General features: G+C 32.9%; 1 protein-coding gene across 1 annotated transcript in view; it reads left to right on the forward strand.

Moving 5' to 3' along the window:
- The first annotated feature begins 5,080 nt into the window (after positions 1-5,080).
- Positions 5,081-20,746, forward strand: part of LOC131854912 (uncharacterized) — a 35,938-nt gene continuing 20,272 nt past the window's right edge. Inside the window, exon 1 of the mRNA XM_059206094.1 lies at positions 5,081-5,240. Coding sequence (XP_059062077.1) covers positions 5,081-5,240 — 160 coding nt within the window. The remainder of the gene's footprint in view (positions 5,241-20,746) is intronic.

Below are 20,746 nucleotides of genomic sequence, written 5' to 3' on the forward strand. Positions count from 1 at the left end.
TATGACGTGGGCATCCGCTAAGAAAGGATTTTGATTAATTCTACCCCCAAAGGGATAAAATAGAGGTTGAAAGTTTGGATGAAACTTTGTCAATTTTAAACCGATCGGGCTGAAACTATGCATGCATAAAGCTACTACGACTCCCTAAGAAAGGATTTTGATAAATTCCACCCCTAAAGGGATAAATTAACGCGAGCGAAGCCGCGGGCAAAAGCTAGTATAGTATAGTTACACAATTATACAGGGCTTCTACTTACTTTTTACTAATTTTTCAGTTGACAACGAGCCAAATTATTTTTTAACTTTTATGGCTAAACAACACCAGATAATGTAAAAATGAAAAGGACCTTTTTTGTGCAGATTTTTTTCCTGTACAACTTTTATTTGAAACATTTTGTCATATTTCTTATCAATAACGAGTTATATTGAAAATGGCGTTTTTCAACACTTGTTTTAATTTTTTCATCCCTTTCCCGTCAACTTAAGACAATATTTCTTTCTGAATATTATTATTCACGTATTTGCAGACTTATGTTTATGTATATATTGCGCCAAAACTGGTTACATAATGGTTTAAATCAAAATTTTCTTGTAGTATATTGACTACTGTTATCCAACTTTGTTTGAACTTATTTATCACTAGATTCCACGCAGAAGCGTATCTATACCCTCCTACACGCTCCCACGTTATATCAAATGGACTAAACAACCACATATGTCTCCAACTACAGATAAATCTCCGAGACAGACTGAATATATTCATACATGACGTAGATACGGTAGACAACGAAAATAGATGCCTTGACCTATTTGATAAAAGCTGGAGTCACGTCATAGCGTATTTGGAAGCGAGTCCATTGGCCCATATACGGCCTTCCAAGGACATTGTCAGTGTAGCAGACACCGTGGCGCCCTGTTACAGTATCGAAAACAGATTGTGAATATCCTTGTTTGCCACCACCTTAATAAAAAAAAACTGAAAGTTAATATTACCTACTTAGGCTGACTGCGTCGCTGGTCTAGCGATTTAGTACACTAGCTGCAGGTTCGATTCACCGCACAAACATTTGTATTCATGAGTATGATTGTTTGTATCAGTCTTGGCGTTTTCTATGTATATTATGTATTTACAAAAAATACATGTAAGTATTTATTTATGTTGCTAAGTATTTATATCAGTTGTTTAGTATAACACAAGCTCTGCATAGCTTTGGACTGGTTGATTTGTCTTGCGTTATTATTATTATTCCTTTCTGAACACGTATGTTTGTTTATATAAACCTTAGAATTTCGAGTGTGCTTATTATTGTAATGTTGTATTTGTTGATTTAATTTATTTATTGCGTATATATATTTTTTAAATATTTGCATATGCATCCATTCTCTATGTAGGTAGTGTACGAAATTACGTAAAAAGGGCAAATCAGCACACTTTTCGTTAAAAGGGGTACAAACATTTTGTTTCGCGTATTATTCTATATCTCATATTCTCATATTATTTTAAATACATCTCGTTACACATCAGCATATCAATAGTAATTACAATTATATGTCAAATTACCTTTTTTTCTCAGGAGAATTCACACAACGCCATCTAGTCCCAAGGTAAGCAGAGCTTGTGTTATGGGTACTAGATAACAGATTTTTTGTATTATACATACATAGTATACATAGAAAACACCCAGACCGACACAAACAATGATACTCATGAATACAAATGTTTGTACTGTGCGAGGTATCGAACCCACAACCATCGGAAGTAAAACCGTGTGCTAAACCGCATCACCACCGAGGCTGTCCGAATTATTTAGAATAATAAATTAAAAATATATTATATATATATATGATAACTTCAATGCACATATACCAAGGTAAAAGTACATATGGCAGATTTATCCGCGGTAACAGGTATAAACTACTTGCTTACTCCCAAATAAGTATTTAAGGCAATTCCTGTTTTAGTGTCCAATTAATCCTACACCGTGCACGCATACGAACACCTCCTCAAGGGAGTCCTTCCGTTGATGGTCGTTATTAGCAGTAAAGATATAGTTAAACGCTGCCGTCGCTGCAGGGGACACGTCTGTTTACAAAATTATGTGAATAGATAACAATAATTTGTACACACGACATAACAGACTGAGGGGGAGGTCTAAGGGGGCTGTAAAGATGATAGAAGATCCCTTTGAAATACTAACGTATTTACCTGTAATTAATATTACGATTGTTTCCAGGACCGCGTGGAAGACCTGAAGTGACAAATTGCTAATAATTAACTTTCATCGCCTATTTCATGTTACCTGCTTAAAGATTTTTTTTACAATCCTTGAATGACATATTTATTTATATTTAATCAACAGCCTAAAAATAAGTTTATTTAGTTTTTTCTAGCTAAAAACATTACAATATTTTCATACAACCTTTCATCTCCAATTTCAACCTCTTAGAACCCTTTTTTCGAGTTAAAAAGTAGCCTATGTCTTTTCTTATCGTCTGGGCTATTTGTGTACCAAATTTCCTTTAAATCTGTTCAGTAGTTTTAGCGTGAAAGCGGGATAGACAGACAAACGGTTACTTTCGCATTTATGATATTAGTTAGAATAAACAGCTGGGTTTTATTTTCCGATTTAATACCTACCTCGTGGGACAGCTGATCAAAATCAACAGCCTACGCCGCGGGCTGTAGCTGTAGTAAACAAGCTCGATACAACGAAATAGACTCACGAAAATTCTCATGAATACCTAAGTAATCTAATAACAGTACAGTCCTGTATACAGAAGAGCAGCAGCCAGCAATTGGCGGAGTGTTACCTCCAAAATTTTATTTCTTACTAGCTGTACCCGCGACTTCGTCCGCGTGGAAATTTGCAACATTACTTTATTTTTTTTAAATAAATGTAGCCTAAGTTACTCCCTATTACATCTGGTACCTGCCAAAAAAGTCCCGTCAAAATCGGTCCTGCCATTTGAGAGATTAGCCGGAACAAACAGAGAGACAAAAATTGTAAAAAATGTTATTTTGGTGTATGTACCGTATTTATATTCATATGCATGTAGTAAAACACGGTTATTTCAATATTACAAACAGACACTCCAACGAAATATCGAACTCAACAAGAGATTTATTTATTTAGGATCATAAACAGGTTTACAAAAACTTATAACTATTTTAAATTAACTATGTACTACAAATACTATTGTAAACATTCATGATGACAGATTATATTTAAGTGTTGAAATATATGGGTCTTATATGTTAATTAAACGCATATGAACTAATATATTATGTGATAACCGTGGATAATATACATGTACAGCATCACGAACATCACGTTATCATGCTAGCCGTGATGCCGCCTCTGCGTTGCCATTCCACAGCACTAAGATGCAATACTTCCGTATCCAATAATTATGAATGAAATGGTATTTGAGTATTCAGTTGACGCTTAGGATTGCGAAGCTCAGAATTATAATCAACTTAATATTAGAATAGAAAATCCTTAACACAAATAAACTTAATTTAAGCACTTTTGAATAGTCATAGTTATCATTCTTTTAATCTACCGCTCATTCGGAAAGCTGTCTCATTACAAGAAGAATGACCAAGCAACTTGCGTGTTACTCTTTTAAATAATCATTATAACTTTACATTTTTAGGTCGAAACGTGTGAATACAAAGATTTAACAAAAACAATAAAACAAACATAAAAAAATAAAATTACTAAGAATTAACAAATAAATATACAATATACAGAACAAGAGTAAGGAAACAAATTTCACTGCTTTATCACAACCTTCAACTGAAACACAGCTGACGAAGCAAGCTATTCATCATTTGAATTAGGTAACATTGAGGTGCCAAGAGTCCACTTTTAAAAATTCTGGTTCGTCAATTTCCAAATACATACCAGTTTTAACTATTAAAGTATATGAAAGATACAAAATATTCGAATAGTTAAAATTAATTTGTAAGAAATTTTAGTTATTATGAACAAAGAGGACATCTACATTTTTTCTTTCTTAATTAATATATACCCATACCATAAACTAATCAAAACATACAAATAGTTAGGAATAATATGTAAGAAATTTATTTTTTTATAAACAAAGAGGCCATCTACATATCTTTCTTAATTAATCACTCGTACCGCAAACTAAACCATAATAGATGTAGATACAGCTTAACCTTGTTTTGTCTATGGTGGGTGATAAGATGGCGTTTTATATCGTCATAAAAATTGCACACCTCATGGGTTAGGGCTGAGGACGCGCGGGAAATTGAATGCGGATTCGTGCTATGATCACTGAGTGTATTGTTTCCACTATACAGCCCTTAGACAGTTTCACAGTAAGTAAGATTCTGTTACATTATGTATTGGTAGCAATTTTCTTTACAAACATGTTGAAATATAGGTTTTTTATGTATTCTAACTAGAATACGAATACGATGTATACGATAAATAGTAGCATAGAAATTAAAATGAATTAGTAACGCTTCAATTGCTTCAAACCACTATTACGTAATAAATTGTTACTATTAAATAATTGTTTTATGAAAATACCTAATACTTAAAATAAAGTTTCAATAATTAAATTATACTGTTCTTCTGATTATACTTATTTGTCTGCAAAATGCTTATTTATAGAAATAAAACAATAAAAATAAACGATTAACTGGCTGGATAGCAGAGGAAAAACAAAGGTGTCTAAAAGAGGATTATATATATGCTTCCATATTACATATATTCCCTGCCTATTTATAGCCTATATGTTATTCTGATGTATAAGCTATACTGTAAAGTTTCATAAAAATCCGTTCAGTAGTTTTTGCGTGAAAGAGTAACATCTATTCACCCATACTTACAAACTTTCGCGTTTATAATATCAATATGATAACTCTTGCATACCAGGAAACCACTTAGACTCCCTTTCTTCAAACTTAGTGCATTTCTAACATTTGGCAAATATTTTTTTAAATGTCATTAGTATTTTATGATACATAAAAGTATTAGATGAAAAGTGTCATAAAAGTCATCAACTTTCCGTCATTTCCATCGGATTTCCTTTTATATTGGTGTAAATGGAAAAGGACCCGTCTGAGCGCAGTTGCCGCATTCGGGGGCGCGGGGGGAGCGGCCGCTGCGGCCGGCATGTACGGGACGCGGCAGTCATGACTCGCGCACCGGTTACTCCCGCCGCCCTCCTCGCCACAACTATTGCGCTACTCGCCGCGCTCGTCGGTGAGTTCCAATTACGAATTTTCCCAATCAAAGTGCTTTCTATCTAGTTACCTAATTAATTTATAAAAATTATAAATGAGTACTGCGTTCTAAATTCAAATAAATAAATACATTTAATTTTCTTTTTAATTTCCGGTGATCGTTGTATTTTGTTTATGACATTTTATTACTTTTTCTACCACTAGAAACTATGGTAAGATATAATAGCCTATATTTTATAAGATAACCTCAAAAAGTTGAGATGTATGCGCAATTTGCATAATAAATGCACTCGGTCAAACTTTGTAAAGGAATGCAGGCGTCTCGTCGCTATACAAAGCACTGCAAATTTATGATTTAATTAAAAAGAAGAATAATAAGCAAACAATATCTTTACTGTATTAAGTGTACACCGTAGAACAGAATGGATCGTCTTCAAGCAATTTCTTTTTTAAAAATAATATCAATTGATAATCTCATTAGTACTGTGACTAACTTGACATGTTGATGCATAGATTTGACCTAACAGCAAATGTTGTTACTATATTTTTGAACTAAGTTTATAAAGTGAAAACATTCTTATTGTGTTTATATTTTTTTAATTTTGTCTTTGTTAACTTAATACCATAGATAAGATTGATATTCTTTTTTAAGATGGAAACCTTTGTTTTATATCGTGGTTTTTTGTCATCCATGTTCAATATCAGTTTAATTGACATCTATGTTAGATAATATAATTATATTATAAATTATATTATTCATAAATAAAGATATAGAAAAAATAATTCAAATTCGAAACTAATTTATTCATGTAGGAGATTTTAATCACTTCTGAAAGGATGTTTTTCGTTCCTATTCATATTTTTTGCCGTCCAATTATAGAGAAATATATATAGAGAGAGAGTGACAGAGAAAGAGAACTGGCAATAAATCACACCGAATTTGTAACTAATATAAATTAAAATCATTTGAAATCTCAGATTTTTTGTCTATTGATTTTTCTATATATAGTTATATTATATATACAGTAGTCTATATACCAGAAGTAGACTGCAAAAAGTCTTCAGTCTGACCTATTTCAGCTACCAAGCAGCTTGCTCTGTATCTGTATGCTGTTTTCAGATGTAGGGTGCAGATTAGGCAGTGAAATTACAGGATAAGCAGCATGACATGTTAGTACTATAGCATGGCAACGCATGAGTGTTATCACAAGGATGTCGCATGATAACGTGATGTAAGTATATAGGCGACGGTTATCGCTTACCATCACGTAGACCGTCAGATTGTTGGACATTGGAATTATAAAAAAAACGTAGTTTAGAGGTCAAAAGGATAGCTTTCTAAAAATAAGGTAACCTTAAACACTTGGAATATATTTCATTCCATGGTAAATATCCCGTTTATTTAATGTGTATAATTAAAAAAAAGAGGGAACTTAGTCCCTTTTTTTAATCATTCTTTTTTTTGCGCTCCTTGGTGGAGCTCTTGCCACCTTCCATGATCTTCTATCAATTCTTTTAGTTGTTGATACGATACGACACCAAATTTTCCTCAACTTGCTTGATATAGCTGTGTCGTCTTCCCCTTCCTCTCTTGTTGATTGATTTTTTTAATCAATCATATCATCATCATGACATAGTATAAAATAATGTCGCTGTCGCTGTCCGTCCCTATGTATGCTTAAATCTTTAAAACTACGCAACTGATTTTGAAGCGATTTTATTAATAGATAGAGTGATTCTAGAAGAAGGTTTATATATATAATACATGTACACCCGGGCGAAGCCGGGGCAAGTAACTAAACACTGAATATAAATACATAAATTTATATTCAATATTTGATACGTTAATTGATCATTTTAACTTTATATAAAGTAAATTAACTTTAATAATATAATTACTACAACGCCTGCAGATTTAGTTTAAGTTTCTATTTTAATCAAATATTAAACAGTATTTATAAAAAAAACTACTTTTAGCTACATTCATACTATATATATTTATAGACATGGGACCAGCGAAGTGCCATCTCAAATATTTATATCCCAGGTACTTAATAAATTACGTCTGTTATTTATACTAAGATTTCATCGATAACTAGCTGTTACGAGCGACTTCGTTTGTTTTATTTAGTACTAGCTGTACACGCGACTTCCTCCGCGTGGAAATTAATTTTATATTTTATATTTCTAAAATATTATTTTATTATATTTTTTGGGCAAACATTTTTAATTTATAATTTTTATTATGTGTTATTAAAAAATACATACAACCCTAAATTTTCACCCTTCTATCTCTATTTTTTTATAGCGTTATTAATTTATATGGCAAAATAGAGTCCAATAATAATAATAATAATCTCAGGACAATACACACGGCGCCATCTAGACCCAAGTTAACCTTGTGTTATGATTACTAGCCAACTGATACATACAAACATAGATATGTTTTTTCGTAAATACATACATATTATACATAGAAAATAGAATTATCCAGCCAGATATAAACAATCATACTCATGAATACAAATGTTTACCGTGAGACGAATCGAACCCGCGACCATCGGAAGGCGGTGTGCTAAACCGCTAGACCACCAGGGCCGTCGAATATCGCCATTAATTGCCTCCTTCGCAGATAAAAGGATAAATAACATATTAAAGAACACAGTGTATAGTTACAATAAGGCTGTTAGTAATAAATTTCGTTCGAGTTGATTTTTAGTTGATTCATTTTATTAACAAAGTTTGTATTAAACTGCGCCGACTGTTAATATTTATTTATTTGATTTATTTAAAACTTTATTGATTTTGTACAACAGGCGGGCTTAATGCTAATAGCATTCTCTACCCGCCAACCTTAGGGAGTGCAGAGATACTCGAAGGCGGTTTGTTTTTAATAAATTAAATATAATTATAAGAAATAGATATAAGATTATACATATACGTAATAATATACTACATACAAACATATTGTGAGCATACATTAATAAACGAATACAATAAATAATATTCGTACATTAATAAACTTGAAGCAATTACAGTTACTTTCCTTGTTTTCTTTTAAATTCTATAAAAATATAAACAGCTAGGACAGTGCATAATGTTTACATAGTATGAAACAAAGTCGCTCCCACTGTCTGTTTGGTTAGATCTTTAAAACTAAGCAACGGAATTCAATGCAGCTTTTAAAAATAGATAGACCGATTCAAGAGCAAGGTTTATCTATACATCTATACATATAAATAATATTAGAGTGTCTGTTTGTAATATTGAAATAACCGTTTTTTACTACATACATATGAATATAAATACGGTACATACACAAAAATAACATTTTTTACAATTTTTGTCTGTCTATCTGTTTGTTCCGGCTAATCTGAAATAGTTGCACCAATTTTGACGAGACTTTTATTGGCAGGTAGCTGATGTAATAAGGCGTAACTTAGGCTACTTTTATTTTAGAAAAATAAAGTTGTACACGCGGACGAAGTCGCGGGTACAGCTAGGCATACATAAATTTATATTCATTATTTGGAACGTTAATTGATCGTTTTAACTTTATATAAAGTAACTTTAATAATTTGGCTACTACAACGTCATGTTCTTTCAATTTGTTAGTCACGCGATGGTTTGCTCTATAATTTAGTTTATTTATTACTTTATATATGAATATTTTATAAATAATTATAACAGTAAACGTAGATAATATGCCGTTTCGTTGGCCTACAATTTTATAGTAATAATAAATAATCCTGTATTGCTTTTACTGGATTATTTGGGATTGCCGTAGTATGTATTTTATATACCACAATGGTGGGAAAGGGAACAAGCATACGGCCCATTCGTTGGTTACCATCAGATGGGCCGTATGCTTACCATAGCCTATAGACACCTGAAACACCAGGGATGTCACGTGCTCGTTACCGACCTAACTTAATATACCTAATATTCCTTTCTAGAAACATCCCATAGTTTCTCGAGAAAACCACAGCTATGTACTATTACCTATACTCTATAGATATAAATAAAATTGAAGTTTCTGTTTGTAATATTGAAATAACCGTTTTTAATACATACATGTGAATATAAATACGGTACATACACCAAAATAACTTTTTTTTTAAATTTTGAATGTCTATCTGTTTGTTCCGGCTAATCTCTGCAATGGCTGGACCGATTTTGACAGGACTTTTTTTGGCAAGTAGCCGATGTAAATAGGAGATCTTTGGACAATTCACACAGCGCCATCATAAATAAAAAATGTTATTTTGGTGTATGTACCGTATTAATATTCATATGCATGTAGTAAAATACGGTTATTTCAATATTGTAATACAAACAGACACTCCAATTTGATTTATATGTATGGATATCACACGAGATACGAAGGCTGAGACTAAGTTATCTTAATAATCAATGTAGTGGATGACCATCTCATACATTAGCTCGGTTTCCACACCAAGTCCAGTGCTGTCCTTAATTTATTAAAACTGCCGCAAGCTTTTGACAATACACCGCAGAACGTCCTTTGTTTTTCGCATCCCCGGCCAATATATATACATACACGTTATATACTCGCATGTATACATAGTTATGTGAGGGTTACATTTAGAATGGTATTGGATACGTTTTCAGCTTCAATAATAATAATAATCTCAGGACAATTCACACAGCGCCATCTAGATCCTGATACAAATCTACTAGATGGCTAGTAGTGCTAGTTACTTCTAAGCTTCTGTTATCGGCTCTAGATAACTGAACAAATACATAGATATTATTTTTCGTAAATACATACATATTATACATATAAAAGTTTGCACCGTGCGAGGAATCGAATCCGCAACCATCGAAAGTAAAGCAGTATACTAAACCGATAGACGACAGAGGCCGTCATTGGATGAGAAATACACCCATTTGTTAATTTATAAAGCTGTTTAATGTTTTTTGTATACTTATCAAATTTTGCAATATGTTGTATGTTTGTGTTTTTCTGATGTATAAACTAAAAAGTGTCATCAAAATCAGTTCAGTAGTTTTTGTGTGAAATGAGCGAGGATAACAAAGTGAGCATGACGTCAGACCAATTAGACCATCTTGGCAAATTACCACGATAGTTTCCAGGGGGAACCGCGTGGAAGTCAACCTGACGTATAGTGATACATTGCAAGCAATGAAGTTATTAGGCCACATAACAATAATAATCCCCTTCCGCCAATATAATGACAAAAAAATTATTTTAAAACTAAAACTATACAATTTCTATATTTTTATTATAATTATTGACACTAACAAACTTGTTAGTCTCAACTAACAGACAAAACTCAACAACGGCTGGACCGAATTGACTGATTTTGGTTTTGAAATATTTGTAGAACTCCAAAAAAGGTTTAGTTAGAAAGTATGAAGACAGTAACTTTATTAAAAAATTAAAGTTATACAATTTCTATATATTTTATTATAATTATATTCTAAAATCAATACCAAACGGTCATAGAAATTAATACTGGTCTAAATACGTTTTGTTAACCTACTTATAGAAAAAAAAACTAGGACGTTTCACTTAGGTATGTATAAATTCATAGCATGCGGAATAATTATGCTAAACGGGTGAGCTACAACTCTATATTTGGAAGCAATTACATTCTGAATTACGTGTTTGGACTAGCAATGATAATGTTAATTGACACAACACAACTATTAACAACTAGCTCACCCCACGAACTCTGTACCACCCAAGGGCGGATCCAGCTTTGGCGCTAGGAGGGGGTCACATAGCTTTGGCGCCAAGAGGGGGTCACATAGTAGTCAAGTCACGAACTTATAATTTAATTTTGATAACAATAGATACAAGTAAAAAGTAGGTATTTTATTAATATACGTAAGTACTGTACTTAAATATTTATTCTTTATTGTACACTTAAAAAACTTAACACATAATAACTAGAACCTATACACGTACATATCGCCATCTTCTCTTGAAGATATCCAGAAAAGCACTATTTAAATATAATTCATTAAATACTGAAGGTATGTAGTTACATAAAATCAGTCAAAATATGTAAAAAAAACTATTATGTTTAATTAGTGGTCCACCTAAGTCCTGGAACCAGCTCAGGGGGGGTCATGAACCCCCCCCCCTGGATCCGCCGTTGGTTCCACCTCAGAATTAAACAACATGTCACAGGATTTTTGAAGTTTAATTACGCAATAACTTTCTGAACGCAACATGTTTGACAGGGAAATAAATTTGTAGTTTTTACTATTTTTCTACCTACTTAAACCTTTTTGGAGTTCTACAAATATTTCACAACCAAAATCAGCCAAATCGGTCCAGCCGTTGTCGAGTTTTATTGAAACTATTTAATATTATGTTGTCTGTGTTGAGACTCACAAGTTTGTGTTAGTCTCAATAAAACATTTCATTGTTATATGTAAGAGAAGCTTGGGAAACTGATCCCGAATCCTAATTATGAAGACACAAACATTTGTATTCATATTAATATGTATAGTATTTACAAAAACATATACATATGTATTTGTATCAGTCACCTAGTACCCATAATACAAGCTTTAGTTAACTTGGATCTAGATGGCGCTGTGTGAATTGTCCTGAGATTATTAGATACTTCATACTATTATTTGAATAAAGATTTTTCTACTCTATTCTCTATAATAATAAAATATGAAATTGTTCGTGCGTTACAGTTTAAATAATGTTCATACACTGTAGATGCTAGACGTCAGTAGACATCTATACTTAATTAAATTTAATATTCTTTGTAATATTGGATTACACTACAGTTGAAACCTTGAAAATAATAAGTACCAAGTATAAATATTTAAAGGAAAATACTATAGGTATTTTCCTTTCATGAATTTATAACTGAATTTCAATTATCTATCACCCTCATATAAAATCTCTAATGCTACGTTTACATTCAGCCGCTTCCCCTGCCACTCGCGCTGCCTGAAATATTGCCGGGCGATAACTGAGCGAGAGGGCTGAATGTAAAAACACGCTGCCATTCGCGCTGTCAGTGCTTTGACTCGCGCACGAAAAACCGACAATCGAGGGAGCGCCGGGCAGCGCGAGTGGCAGCGCCACTGGCAAGCGAATGACGCCCTGTAAACACTTCCCATGCTATTGGCGCTGCCACTCGCGCTGCGTGTCGCTGTCGTCGCTGTCGTCGCTGTCTGTCCGTCCGTATGTATGCTTAAATCTTTAAAACCACGCAATGGATTTAAAAGCGGTTTTTTTTAATAGATAGAGTGATTCAAGAGGAAGGTTTATATGTATAATATATGTACACCCGGGCGAAGCCGGGGCGAGTAGCTAGTATGGATATAAGTCCAATTACTGGTTTATTAAACAAATCCTGTGCATTTTTAAAAACCGGCATGAAAGAGAAGACAATAAATAACCTAAGAATGTGGTGTTCAAGATTTATAAAGGTGAGTAGGCTACCTGAAAATAATAAATCGATTTTATACGCAGGCAAAATGTGATTACCTACAGGCCCGAATGAAATAATCACCTTTAACGGTAGGTAACAAGGTTCATGCCTTTTTTTATGACAAACATGTTACTGGCCCACTAGAAGAACAGTGGTGACCGTTGGTTTGTTGGTGGTTGTTGACAGCATCACGAACATCACAAAATAGAATAGAATAACATTTATTACATCACACACACAACACAACAATAACGATGCTGGCAGCAGCAAAAATTATTCTATAAACAAAACGTAAATAAAAGCAATGCATTAAATTAGAGATGATATCATTATATATAAAAGAAGGAACAACAGAATAACAAATAAAAAAAAACCAGTGAGAAGCTTCATGCATCATGCAGCATTACTCCGGAGGTACTAGTACTACTACTAACAAACTGATTCTACTTAAATGTCGTTTAACTAAAATTAGTAATTCGTTTTATGGTAATCGTATCGTAAGGTTTTACAACAACCTACCAGAGTCTGTTCTAGATTTACCTGAAAAAAGATTCAATGTCGTATCAAACACTGCTTTGGAAAAAAGCATATTATAAAATTGAAGAGTTCATTAACGATAATAATGTTTTGGTAGAAAAACTTAAAATTCATACCACTGACAATATTATCTCACTAAAAGATTGAGTGCGTAGCGGTTTCTATGTTGATTATTGCATGCCTCTTATTGTGTAATTATTTATATAAAGAAAAACATCTATTCAAAAGAGCAACACACAAGATTCTTGTTCATCTTCTTGTGATGAATCAACGTTTTTAATGAGTGGTAGAAAAAAAACTATGACTATGCTAAAGTGTTCTTACATATTGAATAAATATTATTTATATTTCTATTTGATTTCGATTTTTAGGGGCTTTCGTACAAATAAAAGCACATGCCAGTCCTATTGTACCCTAAAACCAATAGCTACATCACATCACCAGTGAGCAAATTTTTTTAGCAGCACTATCCAAAGGATGGGCTAAAACATTTTGTATGGCACCAACATCTAGTACATTAATTTTATTGTCTGACATTATTGTGTGTCGTAGACTCTCGTTCACACACTCCATCAGCAAATAATATACATGTTATACTTTATACCTGAAGACTAATATGTCATGCCTTCTTACCGTAACACAGCTTATAAACAGCTGATTGCTAGAACAGAATACAAATAATCATTATTCAAGTAAACTTAATATAAGCACTTTTGAGTAGTCCTAATTTTTTTACATTTCATCACTCATTAGCTACGCAGAGTTATCACAAGAAATATGAGCAAGAAGTCTTCTTCTTGCTCGTATTTCTTCTATCTTCTTCTTAGTTAGAAGTTGCGTGTTACTCTTTACAAATGCATTTTTCGGAAGGTTACTTTGTAACGACTGTTTCAATTTTGGTTATTGAGGGAAGACGATTATTAATATTATATATTAGCTGTGCTAACCCGTTTAGTTTAATAAATTTGTATAGGGTTCATCAATAGATTATAATGACTGATAATTATCAATATTTCGATCAGTCTTTACCGCTTAACCGCGTTACTAAGAGACCAAAATAGATATCTAGGATAGGGGATTTATTTTTAATTGATGATAATAGAATAGAGAACCCGCCGGCGTTCATGGTTTACCCTGGAAAGGTACTAGTGAAGAATCATGAGATGAACATGAGGTCAGGTGAGTTAGCCCATCGTGACAAATTCGCCAGGAATTTATGATAATGGTTTCCAGAGGGAACTGCGTGGAGGTCAATCTGACATGGTACATTGCTAGCTATGGGACAATAGTCTACATTACGAACAATCCCCTTCTCCCTAGGATAGGGGATTACACCTAGAATAATAATAGAGTCAGTACTATGTAGTACAGCCATGTAGCTTATCGGATAGACTAACTGACCTGACCTCATACTCATTCTATTGTCATCCACTGGTTTTCTATTAGAGTTTTGAGCATTAGTAGAGGGTGCATCATTGTAAATACAGAAAAAATATATTTAATCTAATTAAGTGTTATTTTGCGGTAGTCCATTTCACTACCCGATGGATTTATATTATTTTGTTTAATTCCACTACAATTAACATGTGGTGAGACTACAAATATTCGGTGTGGAAACCTGACCAGCGCTACGACCTTCTCCAGTGGCGATTAAATTCCGACCGTTATTGAGTCTACACCCATATCGCGACCATTGTAGCGGAATTAAATAAAATAATATAAGTCCATCGAGTAGTACAGAAAAATAGTCACCAGACGGCTTTGTACAAAGTCCGCCTCTGCCAAAATCTATATTATGATTAGGTATACTCTAGAGTCGACTTGCAGTTTGTCTCAAATCTTCAATCTTATTTAATTCCAATTTTCCTGACTCTTCAAATTGATTAGTTAATTCAAATTTGTCACCATAATAGAATATTGATCCCGTCACAACGGATTTAGGGTAATGGAGGTCAAGATGGCTGTACCTGTAATTTGATAAAATCTATTAAATATCCACTGAGGTTGTGACCTCGCGGTCACCCGCTGCAACGATCAATGGGACTCTTTTACCAACGTACTTAAAACACCAATTTAAAATAATTTGGCCCAAGCAAAGTCACCTTTTGCTAGTCGTACAATAAATGTTATAAAAAATAAGTACTTGTACAATAACGCTGGTTTAAAAGCCAAGACTACACAAAAATTGTATAATAGGGACAAACTTCTTAGCATTCCATGGATTCAACTTGCTTGGGACCATCGTGTAGCAGAGAGGGAAACTCCAAGCAGTTCCCGGGACTTGTGACCCGAGTGTTAAGGGGCTCCTTTGGCGATGTATGTTAGTATTGTTAGTACACCTTCACAGCTCGTATTTTTCTTACTGTCCTGCCAAATCGGATACTGCTAATGCAGCTTTAGATATATTCTTGTATAGAACTTACTACAGTTCTAGACACGCTAAGCTCTTTTAGATGACTGTAGATTTTGCTGGTATATCTGTCACTGCCACTTCGACCGCATATAAATTAACCACATATCTATTTTCCGTTAATTCATTTATTAGTTCGTAATATTTATTTATTTTTATTGCATGGTCTTTTAGGTATGTTTCCCATGATACAGTGAGCTTTACTGTAATTGGATTAAAAGTATTATAAATTGTATTCTCAATGTAGTTACTGTTAAACTTGTTTGGTTAATTTCCCTATTGTCCTCGGTGTCCCCATTACTATCAATCCTGTTACACCTTTAAAGAGAATCACTGGCAGTTTTGTATATTCGTTCATCTGTATTTGAAATAGAAGATTCTCTTTATACATTTGTTTTATAATCACTTCTGTCACTTCGCTCTGTTGTTTTCTTTTATTGTCACTAATCCACTATCCTCGATGTCTATTATGGTCTCTTAATAACGCGGTTTAAGACTGATCCAAATAATTAATAATTATAAGTCATTATAATCTAATAATTAACTCTATATTAATTTATTACTAAACAACTTAACACAGCCGCTTATCTACTCATTGATATTAAAATACTTCAAATACAACGGGAAAAGTTTGTTCGTAAATCAGCCCAGTATAGGATAATACGCGAAGCGTGACGGGAAAATATCGATGTTTTCTATTCGAGTTGTCAAAATTTATCGATATATTTCCATTCCGCCATTTCGCAAGCTAAAGGGATATTATGTATAAAATTATTTTAAGATGTACTTTAATTGTTAATATGAATAAAATATGACCTAAACAACATTACATCAATGTAACATAGCATAACAAACATATATTTACAAAAGTTATTCCAGATACGGTAGTCTCAAAGATTACCCACTTAACGTCCCCACATTTCTCTGTTATATATAATATATTTGAATCTAACATAGCAAGCCTACCGCCATGCGCCATCTCTCGTGTTAACTTTTGGTTCGATATCGGTGTTTTACTTCGCCGGAAATCAGTCAGAAATATAAATAGACACTATTAATTTTTACCATCAAAGAATTTGACCAAAAGTAAAGAAAAATAACCAAAAATAGAACACATACATGATTTATATAAAAAAATACAATGTTCATACCAAATCTAACCCATATATCAATATCATATATAATCATATGCAGATATCAATATTTTTTAAATATATCGATACAACAAACGTCGAATTGGACTAAAAAAAGAAATAGAGACAATAATCGAAAATATCTACCCCAATAGGGCTAATAAGCAGATTATTAACTTGTAATCAATACAATCTATTAGGTATATCAATATTTTATGTGGAAATCGATATTTTTAAAATATATCGATAAACCAAACGTCGATATCTGTTGCCCTTTCACATCCCTAGTATAGAGCCGGCTTAAATGATGTCGAGGTAGGCGGGCGGTACTTACCTGACAAATACAAGCCTCTCGCGAAATTGTACGGAAACCCACCTACAGTGATTTATTATTATTGTTTTGTGAGGTGTTTGTTATTGTATGATGGGTCGGTCGCCAGTCGCTGACAGCCGTACGCTTAATGAGTTTACTGTTCTTGTAAACCATTATTTAACTCAACGCTGTAAACACAAAATACGTCATTATGAGGAACATCACAAGAAATAAGTCATACAAGAAATAAGTCCAAAATTGACTTATTTCTTGTATGACTTATTTCTTGTGATGTTCCTCGTAATGACGTATTTTGTGTTTGTACATTCAAAATACATCAGAATAACACATAGGCTATAATATAAAAAGATTTTATGTAAATGGGGCGAAATATTAGGTTGTTCGGAAAGTAATTTCGTTTTTTCCTAACTTAGGATTTAATTGTATTTTTTGCATTCAACTTCACACTTAAGCCGTATAATTTTTACATGCTTTGAAAGCTCATATAGCAAGGCTTGTGAAAAATTCCAATTAATTCTACGCAGTCGTTTTTGGTTGGTACCCTATTCAATATGGAGAGGAATAAGCAGCATTTTCGACATCTTACTGTTTTACTACAGAAAGGGCAAAAATGCTGTTCAAGCCAGAAAGAAATTGACCGACGTGTGTGGAGAAGGTGTGTTAACAGTACACCAGTGCCAGAACTGGTTCGCTAAATTTCGATCCGGCAATTTTGATATCGAAGATGCACCACCCTCGGGAAGGCTAGTTGAAGCTGATAAAGGTATTGATTGATGCGAACCGGCGATTACTTTCCGAACAACCTAATATAATGATAAATGTCAAGTAAGTCTGACGCAGATGAAGTTGCACGGGTCAGCTAGGAGAGTATAGACATATACACATATATATACATAGATAAATTTTTTTATAATTTTTGTTAAACACCCGTGCGAAGACGGAGCAGGGTGTTATTATTGAATATGTAGTATTTATTTATTTAAAAGTTTATTGACCAATAAATTATGATACAAAAGATGGATTAAATGCTATAGGCATTCTCTACCAGTCAACCTTCGGGAAGTGCAGAAATATTTGATGGTAGATTAACATTGATTATATAAATCATAAAATAAATGAGATAGATTCAAATTTATCTAATCTAATTCCAAATCCATCTTGGATTATATATACATATATCTACCTAAGCAATATTGGAATATTTGAAGTCACATATATATTTTCAATTTTCAAACCATTAAGTTCGTAATAAATTATTCCGCTGCCTGAACCGACACCGCGGTATTTCTCTCTTATTATAATAATATTATTGTGGTTGGGTTATATTCGTCCAAAATTGAACTCTATTTTAAATGCATAAAGATTTTTATTCATTAAAATTTCAATAATAGGATAACATGGCTATATTTTTTATATGATGGTGAAATGAATAAACACTTAGATTGTGGAATGAACTACTTGCTGAGGTTTTCTCACGATTTTTCTTAAGGGTCGGTAACGCGCACGTGACACCCCTGGTGTTTCAGGCGTCCATAGGCTACGGTAACCATTTACCATCAGATGGGCCATATGCTTGCTTGCCGCCATAGTAGTATAAAAAAAAATTCTAATGCGCTAACGGCAAATGTTACTTGATGTTGCACTAGTTGAAGAACAATTTTCTTAATCCATAATAATGGAATGGTGCTTGCTCTAACGGTATACGCTGTCGGGACATCAGTGGAGGATGATAAGATGAGTATGAAGTCAGGTCAATCAGTCCATCGTGACAAATCCATCAGGAACTTATCACGTGGTTTCCAAGCGGAACCGTGTGTAGGTCAATCTGACATGGTGCATCGCATTTGTTTTTTGATTCGACATTTTACAAATAATATTAGATGTTACGCTTGACTTCTAATTTTTTGGTGATAAAAATAGCCTAACGCTATAATAATGAGTATTCCTATCTATATTCATGTCAACAGCGGATTAGTCATGAAGAGGTAACAATGAGACAGACAGATAAACTTTCGCATTTATAATATTAATATTCATGAACTTATAATATTAATATTGTACCAGTTAGTGGAAACGTATTGATTGTGCTATAGAAAAATACTTGATACAGAAATTTCCACAGATTATCAATTTCTATATTTTCACATTCGAATATCGAATTGTTTATATTATACAAGGACAGTAGTCTAAAAAAACACAATAAATCACATAAAATAAACACAAACAATCTCTTAAAAAGTATCAAATAACTATAAACTTTCGCAATTATAATATTAAAATATTGTGCCAGTAAATGGGAACGTATTGATAATGCTATAGAAAAATACTTGAAATTTCCACAGATTATCAATTTCTATATTTTCACATTTGAATATCGAATCATGTATTCAAGGACAACAGTTAAAAAAAAAACAATAGACAATCTCTGGAAAAGATTTGGACAGCAGACATTAACGTCTTTAATTAATGTTTCTCATTACTTTTTAAAATGTTCTGCAAAATTAACTCATAAAACGGGAATTGTGTACGGCCAAGAAAAGAGGGAATTACATAATCGTTCGCCAAGTTCCATTCCTTGTTAGTTAGCTTTGGTGGTTGTTAGGGTGTGTTTGGGCTTGGGAAATATTTGTACGCGAACTCGTTAATGACAAAAAAGCCCTTTTGTTACGTGACCAAAGTAAAAATCCGCTAAACAAGGGTTAAGTAACAGACCTGTTTAGCATTGCAAATAAGACCTTCCTATCTGAAACTTAAACAGTTTTTTTTTAATCTGGCTCCATTAAAGGCAAAAGAATGCGCTGTACTGACGTAACTCGATGTGATTATGGGCCTTTATTAAATAGAGACATAAAATATAAGCATATTTGCTATATACAACTAGAAGAATATAAACAGATTTTGAAAAATATGTACACCTTATTATATCTATTACAATAGAATATAATAAGACGGTCTTGGTGCTGAAAACTATAATGTTGAAATAAAAAAATATAGAAATAGAAATAGTTTTTATTCAAATCTAATCTAAGTACTTTTATATAGTCACATTTTTTAAATTCTACCACTCATTCGGAATGCAGGCTCATCACAAGAAGAACAAGAAAAAACTTGCTTGTTACTCTTTTAAAAAAAAATGTTGTTCCCTTAGATGTTAGTTAATACATCTTTACATGGTATAAAACAAAGTTACAAACAAACAAAGTTGTCTGTTCACTTTTATCTTTTAAATTATGCAACGGATTTTAATTTAAATTACAATTAATAGTGCTTCAAGAGGAGGGTTTATATGTATAATATATACGTGTTATAATATAGAACAAGCCGGGAAATTCAAAGATTTATCCGAAGAAGGTTGTGTTTCAAATATTTAGTAATTCTGGTGACTGATCAGTCGGCATAATTATGTCATAAATAATTAATACCAGAGGTAAACTGTAAAAAATCGTCTTTATTTTTTTTTAATAAAAGCTACAACGAAAGAGGTTTCACCACAATTTCTTTCACATATCTATAGGTACATTATCAGCGGCTAACATAAATATGTAAATAATAAATAACTCTGGACAATTAACACAGCGCCATGCATCCCAAGGTAAGCAGAGCTTTTGTTATGGGCACTAGACAACTGATAATGAATATATACATTCTTTTTTTTCTTTT

Source organism: Achroia grisella, unplaced genomic scaffold (assembly GCF_030625045.1).
Source record: "Achroia grisella isolate CSIRO2021 unplaced genomic scaffold, CSIRO_AGI_Agris_v1 utg1248, whole genome shotgun sequence".
In the NCBI taxonomy this organism is placed as follows: Eukaryota; Metazoa; Arthropoda; class Insecta; order Lepidoptera; family Pyralidae; genus Achroia; species Achroia grisella.